Below are 16,444 nucleotides of genomic sequence, written 5' to 3' on the forward strand. Positions count from 1 at the left end.
ATTTTTATTTTTTTAAAAAATATACTTTATAGAATTTTTTTTTAACAAATACCAAGCACCCATAATTAAGCTAGAAATACCCATTTTTTGAATTCCCAACCGATAACAATTAATTGGAGATCATTTCTTGAGCTTGAAGTTTTGTTTCTGTATTTGGTAGAAGTCTAAAAAAATCTTTTCAAGCACATCTAGAGATATACATATCTCAAGTATATTCTCTGTTTTATTAACAATCCCTTGGTATGAACTACTATGCCAACTTATAGTGAGTCCCCCATTGATGATGCTAATCCATCAACATTTAAGACCCTCGTATACTTTTCCCGTCATTACCATTAAGGTTTTACTCCCTATTTCATACGCCACCATTGTTCCCTTGAAATCATCACTATCTTCATACTTGGTTAGCCACTCTAAAACTTATTTTACACTCAATTATATTGTTCATTGTTTAATAAACAACTTCTTTTGTGATCCAACATTCACCAATCACTCAAATACATCTCCATTAAATTGCATCTCAATTCATAAGCTTTTCCCCATTTTGAGTGAGTATGCCTTTCCATAATTGCTTAAAAAAGTAATCTTTTCCTGAAATTTCAATGGTCTCCTTATATACAATATTGACTATCCATCCAATTATAAAGTACTCTCCATTATTACCGTGTCACCTTAAGTAATTCAGGTAATCTTTTTTACCTTAGGGATACCACTACTCTTCCCAATGTTCTTTTAACCGCTACCCCGGTAATGTCCCCACTACAAGCCTGCATCCGACCCTTACTCCCACGGAATGATGGCTCTTATACACGAGTGCATCACTCTAGCTGCTTCTCGGACTGACGACTGGCCCCACAGACCAATCCAAGTGTTTTCAACGTGCTTTGCTCTGACTCGCACGCTTCATGGGAAAATTTCCTAAATGAAATCACCCTAAGTCAAGGACACTTAACCATGGAGTTCCTTCATGGTGGGGTACCAAAACAAGATGCTTCTTTCTAACATAGGTAGTCCCACACCTACATAATCTCAAAATTACTAAACAATCGCCGCCTTTAATTTACCTAGGATTCTAGACAATACTCATAAATTGTCCTACCTTTGCAAACGTTAGATCACTTCTAAACAAAAGATTTGTTATTGGAATCAGTTAGATCAATGCCTCCATTAACTACTCATGTCCTATATTTCACTAAGGAATACCAACAAATTTAACTCATATTATTATTTCTCTAATTTGTCTACCCCGTCAAATGGGTTACTACTAAAAAACATACATACACAGTCCATTCAAATTTCTTGATGTCTCTAACTAAATGTACAATATTTAATATTGATATCAATTGAAACAAAAATTGTAATATTGCCCATAAAATTTTAATTTGAGTCAGTCGAAGGACCGATACTCGAGTCTCTTTGAGTCATAACAACCAGCACTTGGGCAGGACCCATACACTTTTCTCCTTTAACATATCAGTCTTTCTTAACTACGGGGAGGTTCTTTTCAGATTACCCACTACCCCACAATAAAATAAGATCTGGCTCTACATCAAATGGCGTCTTTTTGTATCTTGAACACTCAGAATAAGGTCACCATTTCTTATTCTCACCTCGACCACTATTTTGGTCACCCTGGAACCTTTTTGTTCTGCCCCATAATTGGTGATTCATTTAGTTTTCGCTCCCTGATCTGCTGGTAAGTTGGCTTCACATATATCACCACATCCAGTGGAACAACAGGAAGTGTAGATAGTACAAGAATAGACACAAGACGAGCATGTTGTTCTCTTAGATCTCGGATCTATTTTCCTTTATTGTCTAATCATATCCTGCCTAGCAGAATTTACATGTTCCTAGTATTGTCGCGATAAAGGATTTTCTTCTTTACCGTTTTCCCCAAGCCTAGACAGCTCGCTAATCAGACTATTCAATTGCCCTTACACTTTCTCCATAACTTATCACACATTTAGTTCGCATCTTCCAAGTATTTAGAACTCAAACAGATATCAACATAATTATGCATACACCATACACATATTCTTATCATAAGCATCACTATACTACTTTTTCCAACATACTCTATAATAGTCTAGGCAGGTAATTCAATAGCAAATAATATAAGTACTTACTATACCATTAGTCGACCTATCTTCGTAGCAAATGTAAATGTTCGACCAATCTTTAGGACCTTTGAAACCATGGCTACTCTGATATCAAGTTGTAATGCCCTAATCTATAGGGACGCCACATGTGTGATTTTATAAACTAGTTTAATACTAACAGATTAATTAGTTATTAAAAACTTGACTAAAATAAAACACTAAAGCAGACATCATAACAGTAGTAAAAAGGTGTACCAAGGATCCCTATTATAAAAGATTTACACAAAATACTATATACAATACCTACGCCAGGTACTTATCATATGTCACTGACGCCCGTACCTACGCCTGATACGTTGCAAGAAAGAAACCCAACAATGGTTTCAATCTGTGCCATATCCTGGCAATGGGGAAACCGTACACGGCTCCATTCTGTCACTGACGCCCGTACCTACACTCGATACGTTGCCAAGAAGAAACCTTACAATGGTTTCATTTTGTGCCATAACCTGGCAATGGAAAAACCCTACACGGTTCCACTCTATCACTGATGCCCGTACCTACACCCGATACGTCGACAGGAAGAAATGCTACAACAGTTTCATTCTATCACTGAGGCCCGTACCTACGCCCGATACATCGCAAGGAATATCGCATCACCTAATCAGGTGAGCACGTACATCATCTCCATAGTATCATCACATTATGATTGCCTAATCAGATAATTGATAATTTTAGGACCTGGCAAATAGCGGTTTCGATTCATAGTCATGACTTTATAACGGTTGCCCCACAGGTACAACCTAAATGCCAATACACATATATCACATTACCTACTCAAGCAAGATTATGCCACGGCCTTACAGTAATCATATATATTCGTATATTGCATTTTGTAATCAGGAAAGCTCATATCATAACCTAACATTCGTATATCGCATTGCCTTATTAGGCTAGCTAAACCTATGTCATAACTTAGCACCATATCACCTAATCAGGCGTGCTTATATATCATATTGCCTAATCAGGCCAACCCATGTCATAATCTAAAATTCATATATCATATCACCTAATCAGGTAAAATCGTATGTCACATATTACTGTCTAATCAGACAGTCAATGATGACAAAACCTGTCATGTCATGTGGTACATTATAATTTTCTTACCTTGAATCTAGATTCATGCACGTTGGCCAAACCAAATGGAGAAACTTCCCCGATGAACTCGGCCCTATGTCACACCAATGGTAAACCAATCAGTGTTTATCCCAAAACACTGTTTTATAGTTGCAAAAGACAACTTAAGGTTTTCTACCAAACACTGTAGTAAAAATATACTAAAATAAAACTTATATTTTAGCTCTAAAGTATATACCATATTTTAGATCTCATTGCAAGCTTCGAAAGAGTATATAGAACGTCCAAAATGGACACCCGTGTAAAAAGTTATGACAAAAATACAATTTCTGATGTCCTAGGAATTTTCAAAAATGGTGAAATATGAAAATACCAAATTTCTCACTCACCGAAACACTACCAAAACTTATCCAAATCACTCCAAATATAACAGGGCACATATATACCATAAATATTACTATCTTTGCGTAACAAAAATTAAAATTGAGCCCTTAAATAAAAAAATGCCATTAACGTTGAGACTAAGCTTTAAAAATTTCTAAACTCGATTTCTAACTCAAAATCACCTCAAATTCAACAAGTAAACATCGAAACTAGTTCCATAGCTACCAAAGAACAATTCTATAAGTCAGCATCTCCATAACTATTCGAATTCACGAAACCCTTATATAAAACAAATTGTTCTAAACTTAAAATGAAATTCGACCATACCTTAAGCTTTTCCTCTTAAAGATTTGCTATTCCGCTACTACTAGAGCTTAGATCCCTAGGTTTCGGGTTGAGAATCAAAGAAAATGGATCAAAAAAGATTAGGGTTTCGTTGAACGAAAAAACAAGAGAGAGTTTCATAATTCTTCTATTCTTCCGTTTATAACTTAACATATATATATAACTTATACGTTTTTAATATATATAATATATTTTAAATTGATAATAATATAATAATATTAATAGTAATATTAATAAAATTTTATTATTAATAGTTATCTTATTATTTTTTAGCCACTAAAAAATTTCAAATTCTAAGCTATTTGGTCAATTTTGAGTACCCCAAAATATCTCGATATTTTTAAAATCAACTTACCTCAATAATTCTATCAATATTTCTTACTAATAATGTTGTGACATTTTGGCCTCTAATCGGGTCTCCAAGGTCGCTGAACTTAAAAATAATATTATTTCACAAATAATTCATATTATATCTACGTATTTGAAATAAATCTCTGTAATTGACAAATTACACTTATTTATCCACTTATCGAGTCTTCATGGTCGCCAAACTTAAAAATATTTTTATTCTACGTACAGCTCATATTATATTCACACATGCTATATAAATCTCCATACTTTATAAATTACGCTTATTTATTCACTTATAGAAAATTCAAATTTTATGTTGAAATAGATTAGTAGAATCATAATCCCACTTATTACATAATTAACCCATAATATAAATATAAATCCTAATTATTTATCATTAAGCTTATCGAGATATTACAATTTTTGTTTTGCTGTATGGTATATTATTGTTCTTAGATGATATTTACTTTTTATTTTGCTATGTATAATAGTGGTCTATAATTTTCTTAACATAATACAAACATTTTAATGTATGTATATAATTTTATTAACATTCTACATATATTTAATTATTATTTTTATATATTTTAATTGTATAATATATTATTTATTTTATATAATGCTAAAATAATTTCTATTTTATTAATATAATGGTGGTATGTAATTTTATTTTCATAGTATATATTTTAATTGTGGTATATGATTTTGTTAGTATAGTATTCACATATATATTATATATTAGTAATATATATTTGTTAACGCATATTTTCGTTAACCAGATATAAGTCTAACAGTGACAAACTTGCACAGAAAAACTAAAGACAGTAAAGAAAAAAGTATGAACACAAAAGATTTTTTACGTGGTTTTGCAGTTAAAATTCTGCATAGTCCACGAGTCAATCTTATTAGATTTCTGATATTATTCTAGGGCCTTTTCTCTTATGAATGTTTCGTCCCTTTTTCAGTCTTATGTGCCTCTATTTATAATTGCATAGTCAGACAGTTAATTACAAGGGTTGACTGAAATCTTTACAACAATTATCTCCTCAAATCGTGGGGTTTAATTACATATCACGTAAGATAGATGCGGTTAATATTTGAATATCACACAGCTTGATTAGTTTGCTTTTACTGGGTCAAAATAATCATGCATTAAACACGTTATAAATCATATCGTTCTGGGATGCCTCAATAAGAACCCAGTACTAATGTAAAGACCGCCTATGAATAGTACTTTGTATTATTAATTATTTAAGGTTTATGTATTAATAATTATGGAATGCATATTTTAGAAATATATTTTATATATCATATATGTTTTTATGCTATTTTATATTTAATTACCTAATTTCTGTGATTGTGCTCGGAAGCTGTGGAAAGCGACGTTGGGCCTAGAGAGTTGCATTTTATAATTTAGTTTATAATCGAGGTATTATTGTTAATAGTAGAAGCGTTAGAATTTTCGGGGATTAGTAGTTGACCATTTTGCCCTTGAGTTGTTTAATTATTTATTTTTTTTTATTTATTTATTTGGGGGGCAAGGAGGTCTTTTGGTGAGACTTTTCTTTTGTCTTTAGTGGCTAAGTTTTGGCTGAGAATGGATTTTACTAAGTAATTTTATTAAAAAGAAAAAGAAAAGAAGAAAAAGGAAGCAAGGAGAAGTTGCTTAAGTTTGAAGGAAAAACAAAGGAAAATAGTTCTTTCTCTTTCTCTCTCTTTCGATTCTTTTGGAAATTTTGTAGTTGGGGGTGAGAATTTGTGTTGAATCAAGGGAATTCTAGTGGTATTGAAGCTTTGTTCAAGGTAATCTTTTCCTTTATCTTTTACTTGAAGTTGTTGTAGTTAAATTAGGTTTTGATATGAATTTTGGGAAATTGGTGGCTGTTTGATTTGGGAATTGTTTAGATTAGTTTCTGGTGTTGATTAGAGGTTGTTATCCTGATTATAAGCTAAGCTAAGTGAGTATTTTAATGTTTGGATTGAATTTAAAGTTGTGAGTTCAAATTGGAGCTTTAATGGTGAAATGGGATTTTGTTTGATTTGTTGAGATTTGTTGATTGGAACGGTATATTTTAGTGTATACAGGTATTCGGAAAGTATTGGAAAATTTGGGGATAAATTGAGGTTGTGGGGTTGGAATTTTGGTTCCCAGACCATAACCGGAATTCCGGTTCACGGGAGCTCGTGTCAACCTGGCCGACCGGTTGGTCCCAGGAACCGGACTTCCGGTTGGGAACCGGCCTGCCGGTTGGGACTTTTTCCCGAACCCTATTTTTTTCTCATTTTTAGATATTTTAGGGCTTTGTCATCCTTTTCATCGATAGGGTTAAGCTTAGTTTACATTTTATATTCCCGATAAGTGTTTTAGCGAGTCTCTCATCGGTTTTTGAACATAATGGTTTAGTGGCCCCGTTATACGTCGAGCCGCACTTCCACTCAGCCGACCGCAAGACACTTGAGCAATTTTAACGAGGTAAGATAGCGTAAGAATATATATATGAATGTTTATGCCTGTTTTGGATGTTATTATAAGTACGGTGTTACCAACACGAGTACCCAGGGTACGTCGTGTTCGTGGTACAACACTTAGTAATTCTCGGGAGTACAATCAGGGCTCTACCAACACAAGTACGGAGTTGGTACTTTAGTGCATTTGGTATAGTAGTCGTACTACCCTTAAGAACGTTCTTAATCATTTTGTGAGCTTCGTTGTTAAGCTCAGGGCAGCTTGATCATAAAGCTGGCGACGTGCTACTTTTATATGTCTTGCATATCTTACTGAGTCTGTTGACTCATCAGTTTGCTACCTTGTGTAGGTAAAGGAAAGGCAAAGCTGGAGGAGCAGTGAGGTGGAACTCGGCATGATTGTACATATCGCGGCAGTGCAACCCGGAGGGTTTCGATCTTATATTATTTTGAGTCTATATTTTGGAAATGCATGTCCGCTAAACTTTTAAAAAAAAAAAATGTATATGTACATATTAGTAAAATATTTTAAACTAGTATTTTGATACTCGGGATCCCGATCCGCATGTTTATTAATATATAAATTATTAAAATTAATTTCCGAGTTTATTATTATAAAATGCGGGCGTTACAGTTTGGTATCAGAGCCACTGGGTTGTCCACTGAAGACCGTCAAGATATGTACAATCAAGGCCAGTGTCGAGTTCAACTCACGGTTCCGTAAGCTTTATTCCTTTTTGCAAACTATTTTAAGATATGTTGTGTTATATATATTTATGATTAAATAAGATATTTTAAATTTTAAATTGCGGTCTTGAAAGTATTTTGACCACTGTCTGACCTACGTGCCTTGTGGGTTCGCAGGCTAAGTCCTAAATAATGGACGACCAGCGAAACGTTAGAAGGCAGGGTGAATTGGTTGAGACCGGAGGTGGTCGGGGTGGTAGAAATCCCCAAAACCCCCGTGGACGCGGTAGAGGCCGCGGTCGAATTCCGAGAGGTGGACAGGAGAATCCACCTCAGGCCCCTGTTGATTGGGAACAAAGGTTTGCTGAAATGCAAACTAGAATTGAGCAACAAGAAGAAGAGATCCGGCGACTCAGGCAACGGGATGCCCCTGTTGAGCCTCCCCTGCAACCGGCTGTTGCAGTTCCTGCAGCCCCTGCGGTGCCAGCTGAGCAACATGTTGCTGGTAACCGCATGGAACCTTTATATGAAAGGTTCAGAAAGCAAGCGCCTCCAGTATTTCTGGGAGGCCCTGATGTGGTAAAAGCTGAGCAGTGGTTGACCGTTATTGAGAAAATATTGAACTTTATGGGAGTAGCTGGAAATGATAGGGTGGCGTGTGCCACATTTCAATTTCAAGAAGATGCCCTGATCTGGTGGGAAATGGTATCCCTCACCAGAGATGTAACTAGAATGACCTGGGAAGAGTTTCGAGAATTGTTTAATGCCAAGTATTACAATGAGGCAGTCCGCAGTGCAAAGCGGAAGGAATTTATTGAGTTGGTACAAGGTGAGAATATGTCAGTGACCGAATATACCACCAAGTTTGATCGCTTGGCCAAGTTGGCCTCCGGAATTGTACCAACAGATTTCAGCAAGAAAGAAAAATATTTGGCTGGGCTGAATGCCAAAATCAGACATGACTTGGTTATTACAACAAGTGATACCACAACCTATGCAGAAATGGTTGATAAGGCTCTTCGAGCTGAAGGAGCAGTCAAATTTTTACAAGAAACCCGAGAGTCTTCTGGTGTTGGTGGGGCTACTACTCTCCCTATGTCGGGTCCTGAGAAAGAGAGTGGGGGTTCTACCTTTGAACAGAAGAAAAGAACTTTTCCATCTTCGGGAAGTTCAGGGCAAGGTAAAAGGTTTCGAGGAAACCAGAATAGAGGAGGACGTCAGACTTATTCTTATCCTGAGTGCCCGCGTTGCAAGAAGCATCATCCCGGGGCTTGTAACCGGAGAGCCTGTTTTCAGTGTGGTTCGGTGGGACATCTCAGGAAAGACTGTCCTCAGTTGAAGAAAGAGGAACCAAAGCCCGAGGTCAAACCTGTACCTGCACCTGCTCGTGTCTTTGCTATAACTCAGGCAGATGCTGCTGCCAGTCCTTCAGTAGTTGCAGGTCAGCTTCTAATCAATGGTTTTGTTTATACTGTTTTATTTGATTCGGGTGCTACTCGGTCTTATGTATCATCAAGACTTTTTGATCAATTTGATAGACCTAGTGAGATTCTCGAGACGGGGTTTGGAACCCTGTTGCCTAATGGGGAATTAATTATTTCAAGAAAGTGGATTAGATCCGTAATAATTAGAATTGAAGATAGAGAATTGAGTGCTGATCTCGTGGAGTTGCCATTGGCCGAATTTGACATTATACTTGGTATGGACTTTTTGTCTAAATACTCTGCTAGTATTGATTGTAAACGGAAAATGGTGACTTTTGAACCGGAAAATGAGGAACCTTTTGTTTTTGTTGGCTCGGTCCAAGGTTCTCGTATCCCAAGAATCTCAGCGTTGAAAGCTAGAGATTTATTACGAGACGGATGTGTTGGTTTTCTGGCAGTGGTAGTGGATTCCAGTAAACCTGTGTTACTTGGACCAGAAGAGGTTAAAGTGGTTAAGGAATTCCTGGATGTATTTCCAGAGGAATTGCCGGGATTACCACCTCAGCGGGAGATAGATTTCATCATCGACTTAATTCCTGGAGCAGAACCTGTTTCAAAGGCACCCTATCGAATGGCACCTGCTGAATTAAAAGAACTAAAGATACAACTCCAAGGGATGTTGGATCTAGGGTTTACTCGACCTAGTGTGTCACCTTGGGGAGCCCCTGTGCTATTTGTGAAGAAGAAAGATGGAACTCTTCGGATGTGTATTGATTATCGGGAGCTGAATAAGTTAACCATTAAGAATAAATATCCTCTGCCCAGAATTGACGATTTGTTTGACCAACTTCAGGGCAAGACTGTATTCTCTAAAATTGACTTAAGGTCTGGGTATCATCAATTGAGAATTCGAGAAGAGGATATCCCGAAGACAGCTTTTCGAACCAGGTATGGTCACTATGAATTCCTGGTTATGTCTTTTGGGTTAACAAATGCACCTAAGAAATTTTTATGGATCTCATGAATAGGGTATTCAAGGATTTCCTCGATAATTTTGTAATTGTATTTATCGATGGTATTCTTGTGTACTCTCGGTCAGAAGCAGAGCATGAGCAACATCTTCGAATGGTTCTGCAGCGACTTAGAGATCATAAACTCTATGCAAAGTTCAAAAAGTGTGAGTTTTGGCTGTCGCAAGTGTCTTTTCTGGGGCATATTGTTGGAAAAGATGGAATTATGGTTGATCCAGGAAAGATTGAAGCAGTGAAGAATTGGCCTAGACCTAAAACAGTCACTGAAATTCGAAGTTTTCTCGGTTTAGCGGGTTATTATCGACGTTTTGTGGAAGGATTTTCCAAAATTGCGATGCCGTTATCCGAGTTAACTAGGAAGAATCAGCGATTTATATGGTCAGATAAGTGTGAAAAGAGTTTTCAAGAGCTGAAGCAACGATTGATTACAGCTCCTGTTCTAGCCTTGCCTTCTGATCAAGAAAAGTTTGTGGTGTATTGTGATGCTTCTAGGCAGGGTTTAGGCTGTGTGTTGATGCAAGCAGATAAAGTCATAGCTTATGCTTCTCGGCAACTGAAAGATTATGAGCAGCGTTACCCAACTCACGACCTAGAACTTGCAGCAGTGGTGTTCGCCTTAAAAATTTGGCGACACTACTTATATGGTGAAAGGTGTGAGATCTATACTGACCACAAGAGTCTCAAGTATTTCTTCACTCAGAAGGATTTGAATATGAGACAGAGAAGGTGGTTAGAATTAGTAAAAGACTATGACTGTGAAATCTTGTATCATCCTGGAAAGGCAAATGTTGTGGCTGATGCCTTAAGTAGAAAAGGACCTGATCAAATAGCCAACATGGTTATGTTTTCCTCACAGCTAGCCTCGGAAATGACTAGAGCAAACATTGAGTTGGGGAGTGAGGAATTATTTAATCTGACACTTCAGTCAGATTTGTTGGAAAGAATCAGAATGGCTCAGTTAGAAGATTCAGAATTGACTAAGATTCGAGAAGATGTCTTAGCGGGCAAAGCTAAGGACTTCTCCATTGCTGACAATGGAATGCTGTTGTTTAAGGCACGGGTGTGTGTCCCTGATTTCATTGAGCTTAAGAAAGAAATTTTAGAAGAAGCTCATACTACCCCTTACTCATTACATCCGGGAACCACCAAAATGTATCAAGATCTGAAGCCCTATTTCTGGTGGTACGGGATGAAGAGGGATGTAGTGGACTATGTCACTAAATGCCTAACCTGTCAGCAAATCAAAGCCGAGCATCAGCGACCGGCAGGGTTACTTCAACCGTTAACGCTTCCGGAATGGAAGTGGGAAGACATTGCGATGGACTTTGTGGTTGGCTTGCCTAGAACCACAGGAATGTACGACTCAGTTTGGGTTGTGGTGGATCGTTTTACAAAGTCAGCACATTTCTTACCTGTTAAGGTAACCTATTCAGTGGATCAGTATGCTGATTTGTATGTGAAAGAAATTGTTCGTCTTCATGGGGTACCGAAGTCAATTGTTTCAGATAGGGACCCCAAATTTACCTCGAAGTTTTGGATGAGTTTGCAGAAGGCTATGGGAACTAATTTGAAGTTCAGCACAGCCTTTCATCCTCAAACAGATGGTCAATCTGAACGAACCATCCAGATACTTGAAGACTTGCTACGAGCTTGTGTTATTAGATTTCTGCATAGTCCACGAGTCAATCTTATTAGATTTCTGATATTGTTCGAGGGCCTTTTCTCTTAAGAATGTTTCGTCCCTTTTTTAGTCTTACTTGTCTCTATTTATAATTGCATAGTCAGACAGTTAATTATAGGGTTGACTGAAATCTTTACAACAATTATCCCCTGAAATTGTGGGGTGTAATTACGTAACACGTAAGATAGATGCGGTTAATATTTGAATATCACACAGCTTGATTAGTTTGCTTTTACTGGGTCAAAATAATCATGCATTAAACACGTTATAAATCATATCGTTCTGGGATGCCTCAATAAGAACCCAGTACTAATGTAAAGACCGCCTATGAATAGTACTTTGTATTATTAATTATTTAAGGTTTATGTATTAATAATTATGGAATGCATATTTTAGAAATATATTTTATATATCATATATGTTTTTATGCTATTTTATATTTAATTACCTAATTTCTGTGATTGTGCTCGGAAGCTGTGGAAAGCGACGTTGGGCCTAGAGAGTTGCATTTTATAATTTAGTTTATAATCGAGGTATTATTGTTAATAGTAGAAGCGTTAGAATTTTCGGGGATTAGTAGTTGACCATTTTGCCCTTGAGTTGTTTAATTATTTATTTATTTTTATTTATTTATTTGGGGGGCAAGGAGGTCTTTTGGTGAGACTTTTCTTTTGTCTTTAGTGGCTAAGTTTTGGCTGAGAATGGATTTTACTAAGTAATTTTATTAAAAAGAAAAAGAAAAGAAGAAAAAGGAAGCAAGGAGAAGTTGCTTAAGTTTGAAGGAAAAACAAAGGAAAATAGTTCTTTCTCTTTCTCTCTCTTTCGATTCTTTTGGGCTGTAGTTGGGGGTGAGAATTTGTGTTGAATCAAGGGAATTCTAGTGGTATTGAAGCTTTGTTCAAGGTAATCTTTTCCTTTATCTTTTACTTGAAGTTGTTGTAGTTAAATTAGGTTTTGATATGAATTTTGGGAAATTGGTGGCTGTTTGATTTGGGAATTGTTTAGATTAGTTTCTGGTGTTGATTAGAGGTTGTTATCCTGATTATAAGCTAAGCTAAGTGAGTATTTTAATGTTTGGATTGAATTTAAAGTTGTGAGTTCAAATTGGAGCTTTAATGGTGAAATGGGATTTTGTTTGATTTGTTGAGATTTGTTGATTGGAACTGGTATATTTTAGTGTATACAGGTATTCTGGAAAGTATTGGAAAATTTGGGGATAAATTGAGGTTGTGGGGTTGGAATTTTGGTTCCCAGACCAGAACCGGAATTCCGGTTCCTGGGAGCCTGTGTCAACCGGTCGACCGGTTGGTCCCAGGAACCGGACTTCCGGTTGGGAACCGGCCTGCCGGTTGGGACTTTTTCCCGAACCCTATTTTTTTCTCATTTTTAGATATTTTAGGGCATTGTCATCCTTTTCATCGATAGGGTTAAGCTTAGTTTACATTTTATATTCCCGATAAGTGTTTTAGCGAGTCTCTCATCGGTTTTCGAATATATTGGTTTAGGGCCCTGTTATACGTCGAGCTGCACTTCCACTCAGGCTGACCGGCACACTTGAGCACGGAACGAGGTAAGATAGCGTAAGAATATATATATGAATGTTTATGCTTGTTTTGGATGTTATTATAAGTACGGTGTTACCAACACGAGTACCCAGGGTACGTCGTGTTCGTGGTACAACACTTAGTAATTCTCGGGAGTACAATCAGGGCTCTACCAACACAAGTACGGAGTTGGTACTTTAGTGCATTTGGTATAGTAGTCGTACTACCCTTAAGAACGTTCTTAATCATTTGGTGAGCTTCGTTGTTAAGCTCAGGGCAGCTTGATCATAAAGCTGGCGACGTGCTACTTTTATATGTCTTGCATATCTTACTGAGTCTGTTGACTCATCAGTTTGCTACCTTGTGTAGGTAAAGGAAAGGCAAAGCTGGAGGAGCAGTGAGGTGGAACTCGGCATGATTGTACATATCGCGGCAGTGCAACCCGGAGGGTTTCGATCTTATATTATTTTGAGTCTATATTTTGGAAATGCATGTCCGCTAAACTTTTAAAAAAAAAATGTATATGTACATATTAGTAAAATATTTTAAACTAGTATTTTGATACTCGGGATCCCGATCCGCATGTTTATTAATATATAAATTATTAAAATTAATTTCCGAGTTTATTATTATAAAATGCGGGCGTTACAACTAATGACCTTGATAGCGAGCTGGAGCTTTTCCTGTATCTTTCTGAGGTTGATAATATAAATCTCGTCGCTCCTGTGCTGAAGACATAACACTCCATCTGACAATCACAATTCTTGGCAACAAGGTGAACTTCTACAGTCATGTGCATGTCTTCCTATGACGAGATGGACGCCTCGCTATCAGTTGCTTGGGTTTACCCGTCTGTTATACTTAGTCTGTATACTGTATATTATACACTAAGTGTCTTCACATTCATTATATTTTGCTTACGTCTACTCATGCTTAACGAGGTTGATACCTCGCCTTGCATATTCCTTGACGTATGGTTTCTCGCTAATGTATAAGGCAACAGTTTGTATATGCTTATCTCGCGTAAGACCTTATAGTCAACAATTTGTAAATATACTCTGTCACTTTCGCATTTACTGAGTTATTCTATTTTTAAATATAATTACTGTTTCATGCATTGATCCCTACTCCTTCCAATCTGACACATGTCCTCCAATAAAATAGTAGCTGAATTTCGGGTATAACAATTGCCCTTTAAAAAGTTTTTTTAATAAGAAAAGTACTTTTTAAATGCTTACAGTGGGTATATTCGTCACAACCCCTTTCTTCAAGACCACGCATGGCCTCAATTTTAAAGACTCCACGGTTTCAAGGGACATTATTAGCATTAATGAATAGCCTTTTCATCTTCTTCCTCATTTCCAACCGTTAGATTTTCCAACCTTTAGCCTTATCGTTACTGAGTTCTAAGTATAAAATGGTGGCTCAGCCTACCGATATTCCATAAACTCCTGGTTTTTGGTAAATTTCATCCAGGAATTGGATTGTCACTCTCCTGTGGAGATGTCCCATCCAGGTTCAGAAATATATCCTTCAAAACTTGTAACGCTGGAATATACCAACTGTTTTTCCTCTCCATATGTTCCTAAAAACTTCAAACCTCAGTTTAAATTGGAAACGACGGATTCCAAGACTAAAGATCGTCTGATTAATCCAAATCAAGTAGATACAGTTGATCATTACAGGTGATCCCCACAAGAAATTTCAGAGGGTAAGCATCATCCTATGCGAATGGTGGTCTGATTTGAATTCGTCATTTTTATTACCACTGTTGCTTCATTGATCTTTTATATTTGTCTCTACGGGAATGGGCAGAGATTTTGAGAGCAAGTTCAGAGGTCCTCCTCAGGCTGACAAGGAATTTAGGAAGAAGGTAATCCTAGTTGGCGAGGTCATGGATTCTACTAAAGAACCCAAATCGCTCAAGACCAAGGCTTGCACAAGAAAATCTCCAAACCAGCCAATCACTGGTGTTTATAAATTTCCCGAGGCTGGGAATGAGGTCTTAGCCACAGGGAATGAGATCTCTGCTGCAGGAAATGGGATCTTCTGATGCGAGAAATGGAGGTCTTATGCTGCAGAGAATGAGGTCTATGCAGAGGTCGAGTCCTTTTACATGCAGACAGTCTTTCTCGAGCTACGTGTAGACAATCTTTCTCGAGCTCTCCTGTCCTCTATAAATAACCTTGTAGTCTTTGTTCAGGAAAATGGCTTAATGGTTTGCCCCTAGTGGCATTTTCGTACAGACAAGTTTGTAAACCAACTTATCTTAAATGCCTTGTACTTTTTCATTTGAACTTAATATATTTGTGTTGGCTTGCGTTTTTATTCACAATAAAAACAATTATATTTTGATCAAATGCAAAGTACCTTTGGTCTTTCCATTGCTCATAATTTTCCTATTTAAGTAGTTAGTAATCTACTAGACTTTTGAGTTTTGAGCAGTTATCAACTCTGCCTCGCAATGACAGTTACAATCTGTCTTAAGCAAACTTAAATATACGTTTAATTATTTTCTCATTTGTGTACATTTTTTATTGCTTATATGAATAGTTAGATTATCTATCTATATACTAGGTTTAAGTACTTTTATCAAGACATCTCGATGTCTCGTTTAATATTCCTATCTTGTGCGAACCGTTAATATTCAGTTTTGTACGCAAGTTTTGAGTTATATCTCATTTATAACTTTTAATTTTCCTTTTTCGTCAGACAGGTTTAAATCAAAAAGTTATGATGGTTTGATCGCCTTCTCGTCAGAAAGGTTCGACCAAAAACTTTAAAAAAAATAAAAGTTGTGGGTTTGCATTATATCATGTATTTCCAGATAAATTCTTGTTAATCATACACAGATGCCCCTTAAGTAATTTTAAAGAGTAAGGCTTTATAATTGCTTAAATAAAAGAATTGATTCTCTTTATTCATAACTGAAGTTAAAATATTACATCAGCATTGTGAGTTACATCATTAATTTACTGGTAATAGGGTCGCAAATGTTCCACGTTCCAGTAGTTCTTTATTAGCGAGCCATTTAGCCGAGCCAATTTGTAAACTCCGATTCCTACTATTGTTTTGATTACATATGGACCCTCCCAATTTAGGTTGAACACTCCTACAGACGCATCTCTCGTGTTTGCAAATACTCGCCTCAGCACCAAGTCTCCAACATTGAATAGCCTTTTCTTGACTCTTTTGTTGAAGTATCTTGTAACTCGGTGCTGATACATTGCATTAGTGACTTGCGACTCAGTTTGTTTTTCATCAAGCAGATCCAAAGATAACTTTAGGAGTT

The 16,444-nt window shown here is 36.7% G+C and overlaps 1 protein-coding gene across 1 annotated transcript; it reads left to right on the forward strand.

The window, feature by feature from the left end:
• The first annotated feature begins 7,985 nt into the window (after window positions 1–7,985).
• LOC133038291 (uncharacterized) lies at window positions 7,986–15,205 on the forward strand. Its single transcript, XM_061116391.1, has 5 exons — window positions 7,986–8,652; window positions 9,280–9,515; window positions 10,709–10,987; window positions 14,629–14,837; window positions 14,968–15,205. The coding sequence occupies exons 1-5, from the start codon at window positions 7,986–7,988 to the stop codon at window positions 15,203–15,205; spliced, it is 1,629 nt and encodes a 542-aa protein (XP_060972374.1).
• Window positions 15,206–16,444: the final 1,239 nt, after the last annotated feature.

Source organism: Cannabis sativa, chromosome 5 (assembly GCF_029168945.1).
Source record: "Cannabis sativa cultivar Pink pepper isolate KNU-18-1 chromosome 5, ASM2916894v1, whole genome shotgun sequence".
Classification (NCBI taxonomy): domain Eukaryota; kingdom Viridiplantae; phylum Streptophyta; class Magnoliopsida; order Rosales; family Cannabaceae; genus Cannabis; species Cannabis sativa.